The 24501-nt window shown below is 46.1% G+C and overlaps 1 protein-coding gene across 1 annotated transcript in view; it reads left to right on the top strand.

Moving 5' to 3' along the window:
• The first annotated feature begins 542 nt into the window (after positions 1-542).
• Positions 543-24501, top strand: part of LOC135370120 (sodium-dependent serotonin transporter-like) — a 33749-nt gene continuing 9790 nt past the window's right edge. The window contains exons 1-4 of the mRNA XM_064603809.1: positions 543-792; positions 16238-16372; positions 18897-19110; positions 23248-23386. Of these exons, the coding sequence (XP_064459879.1) occupies positions 651-792; positions 16238-16372; positions 18897-19110; positions 23248-23386 (630 nt within the window). The 5' untranslated portion in view covers positions 543-650. The remainder of the gene's footprint in view (positions 793-16237; positions 16373-18896; positions 19111-23247; positions 23387-24501) is intronic.

Genomic DNA, 24501 nt, shown 5'->3' with positions numbered 1-24501 from the left:
GTTGACCTACACTCTTAAAAATGAACTTCACCGCATCGCACGCGCCTAGCCAACCATCATCTCGAATGATATCGTTATCTGCATCGAATCTGCATCGAATCGTTATCTGCATCGTTATCGAATGATATCGTTGAAAACGGGAGGCCTTTTTTGTGACACTTATGCTGTTCATAATTGTCACAAAAAGAGGCGCACACCTTCCGTTTTCAACAAATCAGGGCAGACAACGATATCATTCGAGATGATGATTGCTCGGAGCGTGCTATGCGGCGAAGTTCATTTTTAAGAGCGTAGGCGGTAACTATAGAAGTGACCACCATTTCGCACCCTTTTTTTCCTTGGAGTGTAGTTACAGTTAGAAGTTGCTTGTAACCTAGTTTCCCCCCCAAGACTACCAAATCGGTATACGCCTCTGAGACGTGAGAGTCCTCCGGGGATCCCGGAGCGGCCCCGGGAGGAAGGGAAAGGGGGAAAACAGTGGCCTCACCGGGAGCGCCGTGTCCCCTCCAGTTAGCATGGAGCAGGGAGAAGTGAAAGCGGTGTCCCCGAGCGCCCCCGTGGGTACTCCGGCCGCACGGTCTCCGTCGGCGGAAGCCCCACCGGCGGGTCACGCGCCCGCGGCGCTTACCCTCGTGGCATCTGTGGCACCGATGGTGCAACCGGGTCTGCTCACGGATGACGGCCGAGAAAAGTGGGACAAGAAGATAGAGTTTCTTCTGGCGGTCATTGGGTTCGCGGTCGACCTCGGGAACGTATGGAGGTTTCCCTACATTTGCTATCGCAATGGAGGAGGTACGTACGGAACTTTTTTAGCATTTGTCCTACACTTTTAAAAATGAACTTCACCGCATAGCACGCTCCTAGCCAACCATTATCTCGAATGATATCGTTATGTGCCATGATTTGTTGAAAACGGGAGGCGTACGCCTTTTTTGTGACAATTATGAACAGCATAAGTGTCACAAAAAAGGCGTACGCCCTCGTTTTCAACTAATCAGGGCAGATAACGATATCATTCGAGATTATGGTTGGCTAGGAGCGTGCTATGCGGTGAAGTTCATTTTTAAGAGTGTAGTAGCTGGTTTGTTTAATGTAGCGGAAACGTCGGTTTTTGCAAATCTAATGTGCTCCATTCCAACTGCGAATTTATTGCAGCACATACTTAATATACCTCACAATGTGCTCACAGTATAGTGTCCGCAAACGACTTGGTATAGCGAATGGCAGAAGGAATTTAATGAAATGAACGAAGAACAGTTTTACAAGTAAAACTGGAGAGGAGTAGACATTCGGTGTTTGTCGAACTCGAATCAAAACGCGGGTTGCTATCGCATAATAATAACAGTAATAATAATTTGGAATATATCTACGCATTGGGTGTAGGCAGTCCCGAGTGGCTCGAGACTAACATCTCAATTTTTTTTCTTTTAAAAATCAATCAATCAGTCAATCCTTGTATTGCTATTTATTAGTGCTGTATTTTTTATCATTATCACTTTTTCATTTTGTTTTTTATTTTATACATAGGGTGCGTTAACGTGCGACTGCGGGAACATGAAAGGTCACCGGGCACTGATAGCATATCTCACCCGCCTGCGCGCTGCAAAGATAGCGACTGCAACCCCTTGTTTGGAGAAGCCACAGGGTTGTTTCGCAACAGATCACACGAGGGCTCGTATAGAGGACGCGCACATTTGAAAAGCCGGGGCTCCCCCTCATTATCACTATCCCATTGCGAGGTGGCCAGATACACAACCGGTCGCCCTCGCTTCCTGAATCACACGGTGTTTTAAAAACATTATGTGCGCGCAATAAAATTTCAGTTGGTAGAATAGCGCCTTTTGTCCTACCGTTCGTCTCTTTTGTCCCGTCGATTCGTGCCAATCCAATATGCAAAGATGTACATATGAGGGCTATACCGTTAATGCTATAGACGTCTTTTCGACAAAATTAACCGGTGTAACACGTGAGATGAACAGGTGGACCAGAAGAATGCATTCCGGTCCTAAAACGTCAACAGCGCACTGCAGTCAAAATATATCAATTCGGAAATATCAGGAGGAGAAGGATGGCAAGAAGAAGAAGAAGAAGAAAGCTACTTGACCTATATAAACGAGGGACCGGCCCGGTTCTATAACAACGCCGATTAACGTTTGAACCGAGATAAACGGTCCCTTAACTTGATTTAAGGTGTAGCTCTGCCTCACTAAACGGAGTTGTTGTCACTGAAACATTCACCACTTCACCAATTAACGTTTGCGAAAGAGAATGGAGTGTTAACTTGTTTTATACCCTACACTGTTAAAACAGAACTTCACCACATAGCACGCTCCTACACTCTTAAAACTGAGTTTCACCGCATAGCACGCTCCTAGCCAACCATTATCTCGAATGATATTGTTATATGCCCGGATTTGTTGAAAACGGGAGGCGTACGCCTTTTTTGTGACACTTATGCTGTTCATAATTGTCACAAAAAAAGGCGTACGCCTCCCGTTTTCAACAAATCAGGGCAGATAACGACATCATTCGAGATAGTGGTTGGCTAGGATCGTGCTATGCGGTGAAGTTCATTTTTAAGAGTGTAGCCAACCATCATACCGAATGATATCATTCTGTGTCATGATTTGTTCAAAACAGGGGGGAGGCGCCTATCTGGGACAGATTATCTTGTCCCTAGGACAAGTTAATCTGTCCCAGATAGGCGCCTCCTCCCATTTTCAACAAATCAATGCGCAGAATGATATCATTCGGTATGATGGTTGGCTAGAAGCGTGCTATGTGGTGAAGTTCTGTTTTCGATTCTGTACGAATTCGATAGTGAGACGTCGTCATCGTCATCGCGCTGCATTATACATAGCGCCTGACTTTTTCGGGTTTTATTTTTGGCCAAATTCGGGGGGTAAATATCGGGTGATATTTTTCATTCGAAAATTTGGGTGTATTCGGGTTAAATCCCGTTACGGCATATTCTGTCATCAGGAATTCGGGTGTATTCGGGTGATTTTTTTTTTGTTTAATAAAACTTTGTCTTAACACGGAACTAATGTTTAGCAATGTTATCAAACTTAATTTTAATGCACGCTTATGAGTGTGCCACGCGACCCGGATGTTTTCGGGTAGATTCGGGTTAAACCCGAATTTTACAGATTTCGTTCGGGGGGTAAATATCGGGCGGATACGGGTTTAACCCTAAAAAGTCAGGCCCTAATTATACACTACTGTGCGCGGCGCTGTGCTAAAATGTTTAATTAGAAGTATAACGTACAATGTCTCAGCGAAGGGGTAAAGTTCTACCACCAGCGTGACGTCTCGAAGTACGGAACAGGTACGATGTCACAACACGCAGTACATATACGATTCCAGGAGTTTCCGCATAGCGCGGATGGGACGCGTCAGATCGGCGAGGGAAAAGTTTTGGGCCTGCAACTCGTCACTCTTCAAGGGCATCTAACAAGACAGCGTGTAATTTTTGCTCGACGGTCTGTCTCAGCACAGCACGACGCGAGCTTCTTTTGCGAATGTTTATTTCGTAACGCAGTCATATTATTTAAAGTCAGACGTTATTTTTAAGGCGCAGCCTCCCTTCTTGTTTTTCCAACCGTGCACAACATGGAGGATCCTCTTACGAACCTGTTACGTACACTCTTAAAAATGAACTTCACCGCATAGCACGCTCCTAGCCAACCATAATCTCGAATGATATCGTTATCTGCCCTGATTTAGGCTAGGAGCGTGCTATGCGGTGAAGTTCATTTTTAAGAGTGTACGGCGTAACTGCTACACTCTTAAAAATGAGTTTCACCACATAGCACGCTCCTTGCCAACCAACATTCCGAATGACAACGTTCTCGTCCCTGATTTGTTGAAAACGTGGGGCGGAGCCTATTTTGTGACACTTATGCTGTTCATAATTGTCACAAAAAAGGCGTACGCCTCCCGTTTTCAACAAATCAGGGCAGATAACGACATCATTCGAGATGATGGTTGGCTAGGAGCGTGCTATGCGGTGAAGTTCATTTTTAAGTGTGTATGTCCCCGTGTTTATACCTTGCACCTGCGGTTGAATCTGGTATAATAGCGAGTTTTCTCGGCTAACCGCGGCTTGCAGGAAAATCGCGTAGAAGGTATAGAAGGGCTCAAAGCAGACGAAATATTCCTGAATATATCGATTTTAAACATATAGGGAGCTCTTGTTATGACGAAATAGTTTTCTTCGGCGTTTTAATGGGGCCTCGGTCGAAACGTGCCATGTTTAAAGGCTTCCGAGGTGCACATCCACAATGATTTCCTTCCTTGTGTGAATGCTGTTTTAAAGACTCCCGCAACGGTGTGTGATCCATGCGCTTCCCAGCCTGTACCGTCACTGTTTTGGCGAGATTTCCACTTATATCGAACTGCCGCTTATATCGAATTTCAACCCAGTTTCGTTGACTTCGCTATAACGAGGGTTTACTGTATATACTTTTGTAGCGCTTCGTGACATTAGAATTGTCGTTTGAGGCATCTTTGTTCTGTAAGTGATCACAAAACTGAGCGAAGTACGAAATGCGAGTCGAGAATCTTCGAGAATCTTCTGAAGTACACCGAGCAACTAGCCTTAATAAGCACTAGAAACCATAGAAATCTACCTTGATTGGATATTCGATTAGAATATTCCGCAGGGACGTCCCCCGTGTGAATACGCGCCATCTGGGAAGTTCTTGAAGACCACCCGTTTGCTCCGAAGCGCTTGTTTCTTTCTGCTTTTTTCCTCACTTCTTTTTTACTGTACTGTGAACTCGAGGCACTTTTTTTTAGTCCTATGAAGTACTTCGCTCGCTCCCACTTCATTTCCTCCTCACTCCTAATGACTCACGTGTGACGGGGTAGGATACCGCAGCGGTGAAACGTCCCACGTTATCATCATCGTCACCATCATCATCATCATCATCATCATCATCATCATCATCATCATCATCATCGTGTATTTGGATGACTTTTTGTGCAGCCGGGGTATGCTGATGACGCCAAAAACTTGAGCCTCATGTCATCAATGAGAAAAGAGTTTTACAGCTTGCAATACGATGCGTTCCTACCATGTCTGGTTTCTCTTACTTTGCTACGAAATTCTCCCACTGGCCCCACACTCTTAAAACATGATTGATTGATTGATTTGAAGGAAAAATAAAATGGAGATTTCGGCTTCAGTAGTGTGAGACCAGCAACTCCTCATCACTTGCACAAGTTATACGTTGGTGAAAAACTCTTGAAACGATGACGATGATGATGATGGTGTGACGATTCCGACAAAAACGATTACGAGCACAGTGTTGCCATAAACACATTCAACCGCAAAAACCTACGAACACCGAAAATTTCCAAACTTTGTGTCTGCACCAATGTCCCGGAAAATTTTCGCAACAGCGGAGAACGCCCGATGCATTACGCTGAGATGCCATGGCCCGAGTACCTTTGACACACTGAACGGGCGGCCACCCACCCCTACACTCCTAAAAATGAACTTCACCACATAGCACCCTTCTAGCCAACCGTCATCCCGAATGACAACGTTCTCGCCCCTGATTTGTTGAAAACGGATGGCGGAGTCTATTTTGTGCCATTTTGCCGTACATAATGGCACAAAATGGGCTCCGTCTCCGTTGCGTTGAAATATTGAAAATTTTCAATATGCGTTGAAATTCTGTTCGTATGGTTCTGTTTAAAGTGTCAAACATAGACCAGAGACATCAATTCGTCTTCTCTTTTTCTACTCGCTCGTTCTCACACACACTCTTTTGTTTCTCTTTCTTTTTTTCTTTTTTTTTCTGGTGCTTGGTACACATGGAGACGTGTTTTATCACGTGCACTTCTCGACGAGTGCCCCGCCTCTCGTTAGCTCCTAACGTGTGCAAGTGATTAAGCCCCCAGGGCAGATAACGATATCATTCGATATGATGGTTGGCTAGCTGCGTACTATATGCAGTGAAATCCATTTCTAAGAATGTACCGATACATACGATACCGATACGTACCGATACGATACACTATCCGCCCCGCCCGGAAAGTGATTGACGTATGCATGAATTGAATGTGCTCATCAGTCGACAGCGCTATACATATTGTCCAAAGCAGGGACCCTTTACATTTCGAGATCAAGGTGTGGGCGATATCATTCCTTGGCAAAACTAACTCATGAGCATGCTCATTCATGCTCTCTCATGCTCAGTGTGGCGAGTGAGTTGAGCATGAGTGAACAAACAGAACGCTGCAAGCGGGAAGTCCGTGAACTTGAGTGAGTGAGCAAGAACAAGCAGGAACCACAAATGCCCGCCTCTGATCACTGATACGAGCCGATTATTATCGAATCAAATGCTGTCGATGATCGATGAATGGATAGATGGATGGATGAATGTTGAAGATAAAAGGTAAGAAGATGACTGGTTCCACAACAGACTGGACCAGACTGGACAGGGAATGGGATCTTATGTAAAATCACTCGCACAGACACACGTTTTTCGTGCAAGTCAGAGAATCGCATTTTGTGCTAATGTAGCGTCTAAAAAACATTTTTTGTAGTACGCTCTTAAAAATGAACTTCACCGCACAGCACGCTCCTAGCAAACCATCATCTCGAATGATATCGTTATCTGCCCTGATTTGTTGAAAACGGAAGGCGTACGCCTTTTCTGTGACAATTATGAACAGCATAAGTGTCACAAAAAAGGCGTACGCCCCCCGTTTTCAACAAATCAGGGCAGATAACGATATCATTCGAGATAATGGTTGGCTAGGAGCGTGCTATGAGGGGAAGTTCATTTTTCAGAGTGTACTCAAGGTCTTCTCAAGTCAGCTCACAAGGTCTTCTCAAAATATGGGAGGCTTCTTGCAGTGTTTTTCTTTTTCCTCTTTTTCAACATCATTTTGTAGTATAGTCGCCCTGCAGGTTTAGAAGAGATGCTTCCTTCTCATTACTCGTCGCGTTTCAACATACACATTGACCACAGCGCGGTAATTTATGCGTAGGCGCATTTCTAAAGCAACTAGCAAAGCAAATAAAGCAACTAGAATGAACCTATTTTCTGTGCCAGAAGTATTTCTATGGGCAAAATCGTTCGAAAACTGGAGGCATAGATTGCGACGAGCTTTGAGGGCAGCCGATTCTTCGCTTTCGGCTATTGCGACTCTTCACGAATACAGTCAAACTCCTTTATAGCGAACACCTTTTTAACGAAAATACCACTACAGCAATTTTTTTTGCGGTCCCGCTGGAGCCCTATAGGTCCAATAATGGGCATCCTTTTTAACGAAAATACCTTTACTGCGAATTTTTTTTTGCTGTCCCCTGAGTTTCGTTGTAAAGGAGTTTGACTGTATTGTACCATACAACTTTCAGGTTGCGCAGCTGAAGCCAGTCCGACTGTCCTCGTTTGTTGCATGTTCTTCTGTGGCGTGTACAGTGCTGCATGGCTCTCGGTGAATTCCCTTTCCTTTATAGTAACATAACTAATAAACTTGTTAATAATAAATCTGTAATAAAGAATCCTGTTAATGCTGACTCTGTGTGCCAAGGAGCCACCTTCATTCTTTTCGTGACATGGATAGGCGAAATGGGGCTGCCTGCCGCATAAATTAGGCGAAATGGGACCCCGTGCAGTTCGAGGTTATCGAACATGCAAAGGAATTGACAGATAATCGGCTAAAAATGATTAGTAAAAGAGGGAACAGGCGAAATGGGAAGACACGTTCAATTAAAAAATTCGTGTTTGTGTCTGTCCTTTCGTGTTCCCTAGTCTCGGGGTTTTACATTATGCATCACGTTCAATTAAGATGTGTGCAAGACATATACGGGCATAAAAAAATGTCTTCTCAGTGGTCCCCATTTTTTTCTTTCTTCCAATCAATGAATCATCTTCTCAGTGGTGATATTGGTGATGGCGAGGATCGTTTCAGTGGAAACCGAAGGTAGAGACGCAAGATGATTTCCTTGACATTCTTTTTTTTTTTTTTCCGAACGACGCACTGTTCCTTCGAAATTGAGCGAACGTTATGGCATTTCACTGTCGCCATCGCACCTATGTATATAGAGCTAGACTAAGACTTTACTGTTGAAATACAGGCGACTTTTTAAAAAATGTCTGCCCTATAGTATACACGTTCTGAGGTCTTGTATATGCGGCCTTGGAGGAGTCACACGTATCACTGCCACGCGGGAAGCATCCCATGTCATCATCACTGTTGCGTCATTTATTGTCGTTGTTATTGCTTCGGATGTCCGGGCTAGTCAAACTGATTCACATGGCGATGTTGTCCTGGCTGCGGTGGAATCAGCGGTTGACTTCCTGTCTTTCTCCTAAGCAGCAGCCTGCACTCTTAAAAATGAACTTCACCACATAGCACGCTCCTAGCCAACCACCATCCCGAATGACAACGTTCTCGCCCCTGATTTGTTGAAAACGGGAGGAGGAGCCTATTTTGTGCTGTGCATAATGGGCACAAAATAGGCTCCTCCCCCCGTTTTCAACAAATCAGGGGCGAGAACGTTGTCGTTCGGGATGGTGGTTGACAAGGAGCGTGCTATGTGGTGAAGTTCATTTTTAAGAGTGTGGTAGTGGAGGACAAGAACGCATTGCAACTCGTACCTCATGACCGCGTAAGCATGTCGAACACAGCGCATGTCGACCTTGACCTTCGTGAACCGTGACCTTCGCCGTTTCGGTTTCGCTATGTCTACCAACGTCATGATTGCGTCACGGTTACGTTTCTTTGGTAGAGGTCTATTACGTCACCGGAGGAGGCGAAGCAGGGAAGGGCCGTTTCAACCGGATTGTGGAAGTTGGTTTCGAATTCGATGTTTTTGATGTTTTATGAAAAAAGCACGAACGAATTTTGCGAAACTTTTCTGGTGTTTTGTTCTTGGAAGGCATCTTCAAGCGGGTATCACGTTAACTTTAGAATTCCGTATTACCCGCGGACACCACCTTTAACGGCCGTGATGAATATAGAATATTCCCGCTATTTGAACGATTTTTCAACTTCATATTTCACAGGCTGAATGCTCTAGGACAGAGGTACAAATTGAAAATGGTCGTAGGCTTGTCAAATCCCCTTTTTTTAATTGTTATTAACCTTATCACCCACAACTTCTGTTCTATTCGATTCGATTTTGCATTTGTACTGGCCTATACCATACTTATACCATGTTATAAGCGGAGGATTTCCCACGCAGCAGGTGTGGTGGTGGTGGTGATAGGGCTTGCCGTTGTCGGCCTCACGTATGTGGGCAACGTCACGACTCACGCCCTGGGGGAATGTGCGTCCTGGGCCGACGCAGCAGGTGTGAGTTAGTCTTAGGCCATCCTGGATGCGTATGAGGTGACAGTATTCGTGGAATAAACCTCTACCCGAGAAACGTCATCATGACGTTGGTAGACAGACTGAAACCGAAACAAATCGGAACGGGAGGGTTGGGTTCCACGAATTGGCACTTGATCGCTGCCTCCTATTGAAAGAAAAGTAGGACCGAAGGTCGCGTTCCTTTCAGGGACCATCGTAATCCCCTCAAGACCGTGGCTTTCGGGCGCGACCTTGTTCGCCCCTAGCTTCGAGCGTAGTTCAACTCTACCAAACTGGTGGCGCTGTCGACCACTATATGACGTCATTTGTTTACAAGCAGGGAGAGGTCTATTCCTGGTTGGGAAAAAGCGGCAGCGTATACTCGAAGCCTCAGCAAAACGACGCCAGGGAACTGACGAGTGGTAAATATTGTCATACCTGAGTAACTTAGTTACGGTTACATTTTGCAGTTACTCTAACCAAAAGTTGTAACTAGTTACAATTAGGAGTTATTTTTCTAGAAAAGAAACTAGTTAGTGTAAAAAGCAACTATAGTTGCAGTTACAAGTTACCTGTAGCTTAGATACTACCCAAGACTGTCTGAAACGATTTACCCAATCATAGCGGGTGATCTTTCGAGGTAACCGATGGCAGGACGCCCCGAAACGCCGTTCCCGTTCCTTTTGTATTGCTACATAAGGGAGAAGTCTTTTTTTTTTCGTGTTATTGCCGCGAAGCATCTATGGCCATCAGCGGCGTACAGACGTGAACAGGTGGAGATGATGATGATGATGATGATGATTAAGGTTTTAGAGGCGCATCAGCTACTCAGGCCATAATGCATCAAAACGAAGGAGGCAAATGTAATTGTGGTAAATTAAAAATATCTGATTATGCTAAAAAGGTACCTCCACCTTAATATTCACGCAAGTAAAAAGGTGTAACTTACAAACAAGTTAAAAAGCCAGTGGAGAGAGGACAGCAGGAAGGAGGGGGGGGGGAGAAGAGAGTTGTCGGCGATACTTATTTTACATCAGCGAAAGAACTTTTTTTTTTCTTTTTTCTTTTTCTTGGTGTGCACCCGCTGCAATCGCGGGCAAAAGATTGTCAGAATCTAATTCGGGAATCGAAAAGAGGAGGAAAACAGGCCCGTCTTTGTTTCCATCCAAAAGGATGAAATGAGCTCGGAGCACCGAAAGTGGTTTACACAGCGAAACAACAAACGGGAGAGAAGGCAAATGCGAGAGCTAATCGACCTATAGGCGATAGTGGGCGAGGTAGTGTGCGCCCGTTCGTGGCTACGCATTTTCATGTGAAGCCAAAGTTTATCTGATAGCTAGACATTGTGTGTGTGTAGCTACAATAATCTGATTGGTAGAATATCCTATACGTATAGTCGTAGTAAGAGTACATTGGTGAAAACACACCATGTTATCAACAATATAATGCATTTGTTGTTGCTCAGTATACCCACGCCAAAGCGTTTATATACACGACGCTGGACATAAAGAGTGCTTCACGCAGTTCCGAACGGATTTTTATTTTATTTTTCTAGTACAGCCTTTTGGTTTGCTTCGACTCCGGCACTGATAGTAGAGGGGCTTCCATAAATTATTGCGGCAAATTATGAGCGCTCTCTCGCGCTTTTTGTGAACGGAGAACTTTCTGCGTGCAGAGAGTAGGCGTAATAAAAAGACACGGGTTGCGGGCAGTGCATCGAGTGAGTTATATGAATATAAATATGACATACAGATTCGATTTATGACGTTAGATTGGTAGGCAATTACTAATATTTCTCTATGTGAGTAATAGAAACAGACATCTGTAGGTGAATCGGTTTTGTGGACCTTGTTAGACCTACAAAAAAAAAAAAAAATCTGTGGAAGGGAGTATTTTAAGAGCAAGCTGAGAAATGAGTACAAGTTACTCCCAAAAAGTGTTTAGGCTACGCTATGAAATAGTGACTTTCAAAAGTATTTGTACGATACCAAGTTGGTCCGTAAAGCGTTAAGGCAGAGCAACATGAATAGAGATGAACAGGGTTAACTTAAAAGTGAATAGATCGCTTGAGTTACGTATAAGTCTGTTCCACGTTATTTTAACTTTACATATTCCGCCTCTCTGTTCCACCATTCGAGCTCCCCCCCCCCCCCCCCCCGCGACACTGGAGGTACGAGCGATAAAGAACAGAGATAGTGACAACAGATAATAAAAGCCAACAATATATGATAAAATTCCTAATGGTAACTCGTTACAAAAATAAGACTGCTAGTTTGCAGCGCAGTGCTATCACAAAATATATTGCCACTACGAATTCGCAAATGAGATGAATCCCTGCCGGGTTGTATTCCTTTTTGGAATGGGGTAGGGTCCTGAACTCAACGCAGGGAAACATCCCACATCATCATCATCATCCATTCATCTATGTTGTTGTTGTTGTTCTATTCCACACTCTTAAAAATGAACTTCACCGCATAGCACGCTCCTAGCCAACCGCCATCTCGAATGACATCGTTATTTCCCCTGATTTGTTGAAAACGGGAGGCGTACGCCTTTTTTGTGACACTTACGCTTTTCATAACTGTCACTAATAAGGCGTAAGCCTCCCGTTTTCAACAAATCAAGGCAGATAACGATATCATCGAGATTATGGTTGACTAGGTGCGTGCTATGCGGTGAAGTTCATTTTTAAGAGTGTATCCCCATATGACTTAACTGGTCCTGTATGTCGCGCAAAATACTAAGCTGGGCAACCGCGACTGGTATTTTTTTTTTCCTTTTATCTCTCTGCAGTTTTCACCCTAAAAATATGGTAATACATCGTCGCGCCGCTGCATCTATTCTTTCACTGTCCCGCCAGCCGCAAAATCTGCCAAAAATGAATTTCACGCTTCGTGACATCGACATTGAATTTGTCGTGGCCTACAATCTCCCCAACGAAAAAGGGAACCGTCCTTTTCCACTCCTTAACTTAATAACGTCTTACTGACAAAAGCAGCGACTCTCAGTATATGGCCAATCGAATGGTTTTCCTGACTGGTATTAAATCCGCCTCGATCGTCCCACGGTTGCCACCCAGCCGTTACACCGGTGCCAGGGCACGGGTTCGAATCCTGGCACCGGCTGTGCTGTCTAAGTGTCTTCTAAGGGTCCTGACTCCTTTACACTGATGGCTCAGACGCCTTAGACAAATGCCCGCACAGTTGCTGTATTGAAGTGACTAAGACCACGGTTCTTCATCGGCACCATAAAGATAAAAAGTGAACAGGACCTCTACCGGAGAAACGTCATCATGACGTTGGTAGAGAGACTGAAACCGAAACAAATCGGAAGGGGAGGGCTGGGTTTCACGAATCGACACTTGTTCGCTGCCACCTATTGAAAGAAAAGTAGTATCGAAGGTCGCGTCCCTTTCAGGGACCATCGTAATCCCTCCCAAGACCGTGGCTTTCGGGCGCAACCTTGTTCGCCCCCAAAGCTTGGAGCGTAGTTCAACTCTACCAAATTGGTGGCGCTGTCGAACACTATGACGTCATTTGTTTACAAACAGGGAGATGTCTATTGAATTGATCTGAAGTCGGCCCAGCAAGAGGTATGGTTCCCCGAGTGGCATCCCCGCCATATCGGCAGCAAACATTTTTATGTGTCCTCGCAAAAGGGGACCGAACGTATGTCGGAAAGAGAAACATGTTACATTACATTTACAGTTGCAAACCGGAAACGTCATCATCATGCACGTGACCTTAAAAATGGCGGCGCCCATGACTGGCGTCCAATCCGTTTGTAAACAATGCGATTGCTATACTTCCGGTCGTCATTTTGTAAGGTACATTAGATGGGATGAGGGGGGAATATAAAAATGCGCAGTAGGGTGGCGTATCGCCCCCGGCGATGAAACTCTCGACTCATCGTCATTTAAATAAAGTTGCTATTGTCGTTGTTGTTGTTTGGAACCCCGACGGTGTCGGACTGGCTGCTCCATTCTTGTAGTCTGGGAAACAATACAATATGCACATATACAATGTAGCGTCCTTCGGTCTTACTGATTAGTTTGGTCGAACATTATTGCAGTAAAACCCGTAGATTGGCAAATGTGCCATCGTGCTGCTGGCCAATTATAACGAAGTGTTAGCGTTGTCACTGAGCCGATGTATAATGCACGGATAAATCGTGGGAATAAACTGCCATGTAGAGTAGGGGGCCACCGTGTAATTTACGTCATCAAAACACGTTCACGTAATGGTTTTCATTTAAAGATATCCGTGGCCAGAATTTACCACGCAGATCGCCCGAAACCGAGCGCGCACCGCGAGACAGAAAAGACGCATCCCGTTCGAAGTTTGGGGTCTACATACGGACCCATGTAGTTATGTGGGCCTATAAGTTGCAATTTTCCCATGCATGTCTTCCTACTCGGCGCGTGAAACTCCGGCTATAGCCTCCTATATCTAGTGTAGGGTGTTCTTATAGGAGGCTATGCTCAGGCGGCAGCCATTTGCTGACCCATTGTTAGCAGCATAAAAAAATACCGCACCCAAATCTGGGCCGAAGTAGAGCTTATCCGGAGATATTGTGCTCTAAAGTTATCTCATAGCGGATGGTAGTGTGCTACGAATCCAATCCGAGTCCCATCTAAGCCGCAGCTGGCATAGCCAGAACGGCCAGGATGTTTCACGGTCGGTTTAAACAGTTTAGAAACGTTTTAGAGGTTCCACCGGAACAGCAAACAGCACGCCACACGACACAACGTTGTCTTAAATCGTTTTATTCACTCATTGTATAGAAGCCTTTATTTGGTATCGACACTAGAAAAACTACCGGGAAAGTCTGGGTCACAATATGGCGGCTTCAGTCACTTGACGGTGGTACGGTAACGGTGGTTCCCGCTAAGCTCGGGGCACCTGTACTCTAAGAAAAAAGGAGCAAAACGGGGAGTAATTGCACCTTCTACTCCCCTAGTCTGCAATTACTCCCCATTTTAGTCTCCTAACCCGACATTTAGTCCCGACATTTACTCCCCAGGACTGCAAATTGTCACTGAACTTCGCGAATGGTCTCCTGAATGCAACAGTCTACGTAAATATGCGCCCTTGGTCAATTTGAAGGGCATAAGGCTATATAACTCAGCCAACGTAGCAATTTTCCAGCCACCCAGAGTAGGAAACAGTTAGCGCATCTTTCTTCGCAAGTTGTGCCCTATGTATGGCGCAAGATTTTATATCACTCGATAGATCGCGGTTGACGGTTTGCTTCAAAGTATTTTCATGCACGGACACGAATTATGTGCTTGAGACTCTTACAACAGCGCGTGAAATGCAGTCTCCACTCTATGACATTCATTTACTCCCGTGCATTTACTCCCGAAAGGGACTATTTTTTGTGGCAATGCATTTAGTTCCCAAAAGGAGTAAAAGTACTCCTTTTTTTCTTAGAGTGTGGGTGGAGCTAACTGGAGCCGACGCTATAAGCTGCCAGTCAAATAAATAGCTTAGCGACCCGTAACTTAAGCGCGCTGTAATTTCCATTTAATGACCAATTATTACTGTATCATATCTGAACCGAGTTTTTCTCTGCATGTGAAATGCGAGGGGCGATGGGTCAAGCCTCGCAAAGCTACGGTTTCGTAGCTTGTTCCCTGTACTTCCCGCCGAGCCCTTGGTAAACAATACGCATTATTTCTCCAATCTAACAAACGCCAACGCACACAAAAAGACTGAGCGGAGCGCGCACGTCAGTGAAGCTTCTACACATCGGGGTCCGTTCAGTTCTTTCCGGAAATAAGGTCTCGGAATATTTCGCTTCCAACTTCGCGTCGCTGCATGCGCAGCTTCTTACCGCTTACGTGCCTATGGACCGCGGTTTATGGATCGCTTATGCAAACGTGCCTGCGTCTCGCGCGCTCCATTCACGCGTGCGAGGCAGTGGCCGTGCAGAAGCAGTGAGAATGTTATTAAACGTCGTTGGAGTTGTGAAGACCCATCGCCGCACGTTCTAACCTCCGTTACTCCCTGAATTGACCTCCGATGTATTTTCTTGTCTCAAAGAAAATGTCTGTCCGCGACGGTATCACGTGACGCGCCTCATTTCGGTCCGTCTTTCCTCGTCTCCTTTCGGCGGCCTGGTATTATTCCGTGCTTGCTTCAGTCTCTCTCCGGTTGTCTTACCGTGTATTCATACGAGCAATGTCCCTTTCGGAATATTCTACTGGAAGAAAATGCAAAAAAGCGGTTCACGGGGCGGAAGTTCCGGCGTGTCTTATATTGAGAATTCCTACATGCCGCGCACGACGACACAGTCGGCAGACGACAGCAGATATAGCAGCAGAGGATAGCAGACGACACCGTCGTCTCTGTCGTCTGCTGCGGAATATCTCGCTGCCGACCCACGGGATATTCCTCGTGGTCAGAATAGCACGGAAAGACGTGACGTTGAGCGCTCGCGCTCACTTGCAAAACCACCTAGAGAAAAGCCCTATCGCTATTATGACGTGACTATTACGAGTCCGCCAATCACGACCGTACTTTCAGCGGCCGTAGCTATGGAAACGAGCCGCCATCAACCGCATGGGCAGTCACTGGTAGCCACAGCAAGCCTGTGTTTCAAAATCGTCTCCGGCGACTAGCTGACATCTTGTGCTGGCTGCAGCGATTGGCTGACTTCAAATGCCTACCTGCGAAGGAGTGAGAGGAGGCATTCAGCAGGCTTTGTGTATCTTGGCAGCCGAAAGCTATGACGTTTTGCACATCTTCCGCCGGAGTATTCTGGGGAATTCAATATCACGATCAAAATAGGACTACAACCTTATTTTGATGATGATGGTGATTGAACTCTTTCATCTCTCTCTCTCTCCCGTCTGTATCTCTGTTTCAAACTTTACGTCGCCTTACGAAACTCTCATAGTTCCGTCTTCTTTCACTTCCAGGAGCGTTCCTGATCCCTTACACAGTGATGCTCATGTTTGGAGGTCTACCTCTCTTTTATCTCGAGCTGGCCATGGGTCAGTATTACCGCAGTGGATGCCTCACCATTTGGAAAAATATATTTCCAATATTCAAAGGTAAGACAAAAGATGTGCGTGAGAAATGCGCGAGAGAATGTTCCGAACGGGAGATACGGGAGATATAGTCGATGATTTGCAGGGTTTCCCGTATCCCAGGGTGCTCTGTAAGTACTATCTCACTGAGAACAAATTTGCTGTCGCTGTCTCACGGGGTTGGCAAACTGGGGCTACACTCTTAAAAATGAACTTCACCTCATAGCACGCTCCTAGCCAACCATAATCTCAAATGATATCGTTATCTGACATGATTTGTTGAAAACGGGAGGCGTACGCCTTTTTTGTGACACTTATGCTGTTCATAATTGTCGCAAAAAAGGCGTACGCCTCTCGTTTTCAACAAATCAGGTCAGATAACGATATCATTCGAGATTATGGTTGGCTAAGAGCGTGCTATGAGGTGAAGTTCATTTTTAAGAGTGTACTGCTCTGGTGCGCAGCAGATGCTAGTTGGACCACTCATAAAACATAACTAGGTGGTGGTGGTGGTGGTGCTCGTAAAAGGGCTCGCCGTTGTCGGCTGCACAAAGGTGGGCAACGTCACTACTGACGCCCTGGGGGAATGTGCGTCCTGGGCCGACTTCTAAGGGAACTGTGCCGACCATATGTCACATAACATAACTACACCCTGTCACTCCTTATTTGTGGAAAGTGCGGGGTGTACGCCTTTGCGTGACAATTAACGTAACCGCATAGTGCCACAAATGGGCGTACGCCTCCCATTTTCAACCAATCAGGGTAGAGAACTATGTCATTCAGGATGATGGTTGCGTAGGAGCACGTCATGTGGTGTGTGGTGGTGGTGTGGTGTGGTCGGCACAGTTACCTTAGAAGTCGGCCCAGGACGCACATTTCCTCCACAGCGTTAGTCGTGACGTTTGTGAGGCGAACAACAGCGAGCACTTTCACCACCACCACCACCACCACCACCACCATCACCACCACCAACAGGACGCTCCTCAAGGCGACAACGTATAAAAAAAAAATAAAAACGTATAAATGAGTGTTACAAAAAGGCGTGTTCGTCCCGTTTTTCAACAAATGAGGAGAGACAACGATGTCATTTGGAATGCGTCGATCATTTGGAGCGTATTACGTGGAGAAATACTATTTAAGAGCGAGCTCCAAAGCTTCACATTCCGAAGAAAAACGTCTCCGTTGAGGACGGTCTGATATCGCAGACGTGACATACTTTCAACGTGCCAAGAGGGCCTATGCGTTATCGGGCCCCCTAAACTACTGTTCACGCATGCATTCTCTGCGCTATCGCTCTTGCATTTCGTTGCTGTGAGAAAACTGTCATAAATCAGCGATGCCGCGCAGCGATGTATGCAAATATAAAGCGTAGTGCGTTTATTATTGTTCGGCCTAGAAGAAAACAAGAGTTTAAAAGTATGGCAAAGAGTTGGCGGGTGGAGTCCTATCGCCCTTGTGGACAAAGGTTACCTCACTCTAAAAAAAGAAGGGTGTGAAAAGGTGGTAACTTCTATTGTTACCACCTTGGTCAACATGGCGTCTGATAAAGGGTGTAAAGGGTGGTAAAAGAAATTATCACATATCCAAATTGCTACAAAAAGGCGTACGCACCCTTCGCTCACCGAATCAGAAGAGGTAATCCTATCATTCGTGGCAGAGAGTGAGGTAGCAGGTAGAACTTTGCAACCTTTTAGGCACAACATATGCGACAAATATTGCCTCCTAAAAGGTGTAACTGCTCCACACTTTTTTTCTTAGAATGCATTTGAAAGAACAGTGAGGACTGCAAGCGAGCGTACGCTAAAAAGATTGCAGTACGCCATTCTTCTCTCCCCTGATCTGTTGCAAACAGGAGGCGTACGCCTTTTATGTTGCAATTATGTCCCGCATAATTGTCACAAAAAAGGCGTACGCCTCCTGTTTTCAACAAATCAGGAGGGGAGAGAACGGTGTCATTCGAGATGATGGTTGGTTAGGAGGTGAAGTTACTGCCATTCCGTTTAATGGATCAAGTTTGCCGTGTGGCTAGACTCTTAAAGATGAACTTCAACACATAGCACGCTCCTAGCCAACCAGCATCCCAAATAACATCGTTCTCTCCCCTGATTTGTTGAAAACGGGAAGCGTACGCCCCTTTTGTGACACCTATACACAAATGTTAATTGCCACAAAAAGGCGTACGCCCCGCGCTTCCCACAAACAAGAGTGATAAAGGTATCACTCTGCATAATGGTTGGCGTTCAGCGTGCTATGTGGTGAAGTTTTGTTTTAAGGGTATATAAGACGGGCCTGGTGAAAGCGAAAGCCCTCCAAAACGAGCTTAGCTAAACTGAGAATCGTTCGTATAGAACCGTTCAATTGATGCTGAGGCTGGCGAAAAAGAAGCGCTAAATTGATGCGCTTCGTTCATGCGCAGATGAACGGTTTCATGGCCCACTGTAGCCTGCCATTACCCCCCCCCCCCCCCCGCGTAGCCTGAACGTTAAACAGTACCACCATCACCAGCACCACTGTACAGCCCGAATTATATCGATGTGATGTATTGCAGGAATAGGTTATGCCATATGCATTTTGGACGTGTACATGGGCATGTACTACAACACCATCATCGCCTGGGCCCTCTACTACCTCTTGGCATCCTTCACTTCAGAGCTGCCTTGGACGCGTTGCGACAACGCCTGGAACACGCCGCAGTGCAGGACACTCGCACAGAGGGCGAACTCCTCAAGCGGTGACATCAGTCCAGCACAGGAATACTTCGAGTACGTTCAGTCAATTAATGCTTTCCATTCAGTTGCGATTGTGTAAGACCTGCTGCTCTTCATCCATGTGTGATTGTTAGCTGCTAGCAAACGAGCCAGTGCAATTACATTGAAAGCATGAAAGCAGGAGTGCTGAGTTGGTGTGGTACACCCAGATGGATCGCACCAGCGTTGGCGCGATATGTGACGGGATTAAAGACAAGATTACCCCTCCTTGTATCCGTAAGGAAATCTCCGAAAGCTTGTATGGTCACACGCGTGATAGCGTACGCTGCACTAAAACTCACTATTATCACAAGAAGGGGTATGTCCCAGGCTTTCCACAAATCAGGAGTGATAACGATATCATATTGTACGCAATGTTTGGCCTTCAGCGTGCCATGTGATCAAGTTCTGCATTAAAAGAGCATGGAAGTGTTTAAATATGTCGAGACAAGTAGAAGTTACGATTACAAGCCCTGGGCCACATCTTCGCAAAAAAATAAATAAAAAATATATATAAAAAAAGTAGCGAGAGCAGCGCGCAGTCGCGTTGCGCAAGAGAGCTTTCAATCCCGCCGGTCAGAAGACCTCCTTCCTTCAGATGTCAGTCTATGACGTCACGTCACCCACCCAATAGGGAGGCGCGCGCCTTCTTTTCTCTTCCCTTTCTTTTTTACGGTTGTATTTGACGACGCCGGTCCTGCGTCTGAAGCAAAGCAGACGACCCTGCTACCCCGCCGTAATGCAGACGAACTGGGAAAGGTCGCCGCCGCCGCGCGCGCACTCTGGAGACGTTTATAGGGAGGGTTTGCCATTCTTTGGTCTTATGCCGCCCGGAGGGGGGGGGGGGGCTCGTCGTGACGTCACACGCCTAATCGCTCCGCCCACTTGACCCGAATGAAAGGGGAGCCGCGGCGGCACGGGGAGATTTCAAGGCGGTCGCTCCGCTCCAAAATGGCGGCACTGACCTTGATGCCTCCCATCGTGTGAAGCCAAATGTCGCGCTCTGAAACAGGCTCCTCCCCATAGCCAAACTCTCCCAATAAACGGCTTTGGCTAACTCTTGTATAACAACAACAACTTGTATAAGCTACTTTTCTCAGGAAATACGCGCTTCCCAAAGCAGATATTTTGCGTGACAGTACCTGAAGGTAGTATGTTCATGTGACGCAGTAAAAAGAAAATACATGTTCGAGCATGTTCGTGCTCTTTTAAGAGAGACCCCGGCCACGTTGTAGGAGCTCTCTCGTCTGCTCATCTGATACCTGTGTCACACGGGCAGCCTTCAATGACCATTGAAACCAATGACCATTGAACATGCGTGTAGCGCCACCAAACGGGCAACGTGTCAACTTCTCAAACAGCGTTACACCCAATGCTCCGTAACAGGTTGAGACGTTACACGCGTTGTGGCGCTACGCATCATGTTCCAATGGCCATTGGTCCCAACGATGATTGAAGGCTGCCCATGTGAGAGGGGTATTTACTTGAAACTGTCCAGTTACACTCAAAATATTCGCCGGAATGACCGTATACAGGGTGTTTCACCTAACGTGATAAAAAATTCTAACTGGCGACGTACTTGCCGGAGGATTGTGGGACTTTCGGTAATTACTTTCTGGAAATTTTTACCTCAATTTAAAAAGTCTTTGGACAATTTTTAAGTGAGAGAAATCTATTTTTTCAATCGAACAATGAAAATTGCCTAACCAACCTCTTCTTATTTTTTTAAAACAAAAATATGAGGTCCTTCACGGATAATCGCAGACCCAACAAGAACTGTGACCATAGCAACAGAAATAGTAAAAAGAAAAAAGAAACGAAAGTGGTGCTTTAGCCCCGCCTGCTTGATTGTCGCAAAAAAGCGCACGCGAAAGGTGCGACGAGAGGAGGAAGTGTCCCCGCCTTCTTTTCTTTTGCTGATTTTAGCGCTTTGACCTTGGTTCTGCGGACAGCACTTTTATCGGAAGTAGCTTCCCACCTAAATCGTTCTTTTTTATTTTTTGTAACTGGCAAATGTGAATGAAACCAACAACTAACCATCATTCCGAATGACAACGTTCTCGTCCCTGATTTGTTGAAAACGGGAGGCGGAGCCTATTCTGTGCCGTGCATAATGAGCACAAAATAGGCTCCCGTTTTCAACAAATCTAGGGCGATAACGTTGTCATTCGGGATGATGGTTGGCCAGGAGCGTGCTATGTGGTGAAGTTCATTTTTAAGAGTGTTGTTTTTGTGGTAAGGGACTGTGGTTTTAAGATCCATCAATTGTTTATGCATTACGTAAAAGAGCGTCTTCTGCTTGAGATTCTCGGCCTTGTTCCCAGTGACACACACACACACACACACACACACACACTCACAAAAAAAAAAAAAAAAAGGAATCATCGGAAGAATGCTGAACAGAATGCCATATAAGGCCAGAGCACCTTTATCCCGGGCAAGCTTGCGGAGATATACCACTAATACATGCAGTGTCTAAGAAGAGAAGCAAGAACGGACCCCGATAGGGTGGAGGAGAAAATATATGCGATCCCGTATTCCACCAAGAGGTGGAGAGGGTAGTCACCACCCAGATAGGCAGACGCAAAAATAGAGTATGCTCGCCACATTGATCGCATCATTACTTCTCGAGCTGTTCGAGAGGGAGAGAAGGCTCCGTGATAAGGCCCCAGAGCCTGCGGGGCCGCCGATAACGCGAGCAACAGGTGACGCTGTAGGACGGCCATCGATTACTGAGGCGAAAGTTTCTGCCAATGCGTGCGCCGCCAATGTGACGTTCGCGAACTGTGGTTTTGATGAAATATGTGTGAGAGCGGTCGTTAAACCGAAGGCTGTTGTCGATGGGAGAGAGAGGGAGAGAGAGGGCTCCATCATATATTTAAGTCGTTATGTTTATCATGGCGTGTCCTACGACAAAACTTCACTGCGCAACCACTGCACTGAATGATGCCGCTATCGTTCCTGGGGTCGTTTGCATAAAACAAAACGGAGATGAGTGCGATCTTACGGTTCGATTTCGAATGAGTACGTAATGACTCAGATTTGAGAGAGAGACGATGGCATAAACAATTCAGAGATCGGTGTCACACCTATCTTCTTATGCGAGAGCAGGGTTGAGATATAGACAGCAGGGCAAGTCTGACGCAGAAATTAAGTCACTTTTCGGTCGTCCAATGAACTCAGTACGTCAGCACGTCCTAAACTCCTTGCGACCCGTCAAAAATATAAGATATCCCGTTGCGAACCCCTCCCCCCCCCCCCCTCCCAGGCTTTCCGTGATGCCACAAGCTTTTCGATTTCAGCGCATGAGCAGTAATACACAAAACTGACGATGAAATTTAATCCTACAGTTATTAGTCAGAGTGGATCAGCCGTGCTAGAAACCTTGGCAAAAGCGTTAAAATTAACTCGTGGCTGCAGGGATGGCTGTTCCCAGGGGCGGATCCAGGATTTTTTGGACAGGGAGGTCCAGCCTTGGCCAGCATGGTAGATGCACGATCTAGGTCAGCTAAACACTATGTCAAGATAGGAATTGAGGAGGGGGTCAGGACATCCTGACCCCTCCCTCTAGATCCGCCCTTGGCTGTTCCTATTCAACTGAGCTTGTTTGTTAGACCTCGAGGTCACCTATACCACGAGTTGTTCTGTGTGACGGCAGAATTGTGGGTAGAGCATGGTGTAAGGGCATAATCTGCTATCCCCCTTTTTTTTTTTCATGTTCCCGAACCATTTCGCGACCCCACGCCGAATCTGTCACGACCCCGTGGGGTCGCGCCCACAGTTTGGGTAACACTGCAGTAGCCTACACTATATAATGCCTTTACATAGCGTCGTTTCGTCTGCTGAGAACATACGCGGCTGCGCAATTGAAAACGATAGATTCCGTCGTCCGCTTCTTATTGATTGTTGAGAGTGACCCTTTCTCTAACCCGGAACATAAATGCATAAATAACCACTCTTTCGGATCTGTTACTGAGTGATTACTGATCTTGGGAAGCCTCTTCAAAACATAGGAGTGTTGCTGAGCAAAAGCCCACTGAGCGTATATACTGACTGTTTCTTTGATGCCAGTCGGCGATGCCAGTCGGCGATGCACCAACCGACACATGCGATAGATGTTCTAACATGATCCTGTGAATGTACTGATTGCAGACGGAAGGTTCTTCAGATCCACAAGTCCGGAGGCATCGACAAGATTGGCGGGATACGGTGGCCCCTGGCGGCGTGTCTGTTTGCGGTCTTCGTCATCGTGTATTTTTCCCTCTGGAAGGGCGTCCGCAGCACTGGCAAGGTACAAATCCAACGACATTTTTTTTTTTTTGCCGCTGTACAATATAAAAAGAGAACCTAGTAGGGGTGGGGGGTTGGCAGGATCGGCTGTTGGCCACACAGAAGTTGGCGTCATCACGACTATAGCAAAAAAGAAAAAGAAAAAAGAAAGACGGATGGAGGATGGAGGGTGGATTCTGACTATCATCATCAGGCAATGTCATTGCGGAAGGCGAAGACACTGTGTATGCCAAGCACTCTCGGTTAATCGAACACTCTGAAAACAGAACGTCAACACAACACACTCTGCGCCAACCATTCGCAAAATGATACCGCTATCACTCAAGAATTGAGGAGAGAGTGGGGCATACGCCTTCTTGTGACTTAGACGTATAGCCCTGTTGTAGCATACGTCTAGTCACCCTTCCCTTTGCATCTGAACTCGAGACACCCGCTCTGCTTCCTATATGTTTTAAATTCGGTCTCCTCTATGGGCAACGTTGTTTCGTTTTTCTTGTGTTGATTCTCACGCGATTCTTCAGGGAGCGGAGATGCTGTTGTTGCCAGCACAGCTACTGGGAACCTACGCATCGCGTCTTCGATTAATTTAATTCCTTCTCTTTCGGTTGTGGGTATCAGCAGTGGCGACGATGCTGTTTCCTTCGCTTGAGTCCCCTGTTCTGAAGCTCTCCATCCTTTTTCTTCTCACTTGCAAACGAACACGTGGAGGGACATGGTCACGAAAGGCGTCGATAAAAACGCCGCTAAATGGTCGCTACTGAACTAGGCCTATGTACCACAGCCCCGAAAACAACACTTTTGGACGTGATTCGTACGCCGGTCGATTTCAGCAAATCGAGATGTGGTGTTACACAAGTGCAGGTTGATTAAGAGGGAGAGATGCCAACGGCCCTTTATCACCTGGGTAGCAGACGACGAGAGGAATCTGTCACTTTCACTCACTTCTTCTTGTCGTCTGCAACGGATGCCTCGGCGTGTTCTAGGTAACAGTCCTATTACGGGTCTCTTTCCTTCTCACGCCTTCGGAGGTTACATGTAAAGCTGTGTTCTTGTTTTTCGTCAACTCTATCGGGTTTGCTCGCTTACTTTTAAGATCTAGTTGTCCATCGCTGCCGA

Source organism: Ornithodoros turicata, chromosome 10 (assembly GCF_037126465.1).
Source record: "Ornithodoros turicata isolate Travis chromosome 10, ASM3712646v1, whole genome shotgun sequence".
Lineage (NCBI taxonomy): Eukaryota > Metazoa > Arthropoda > Arachnida > Ixodida > Argasidae > Ornithodoros > Ornithodoros turicata.
This window is presented reverse-complemented; position numbering and strand designations above follow the sequence as displayed.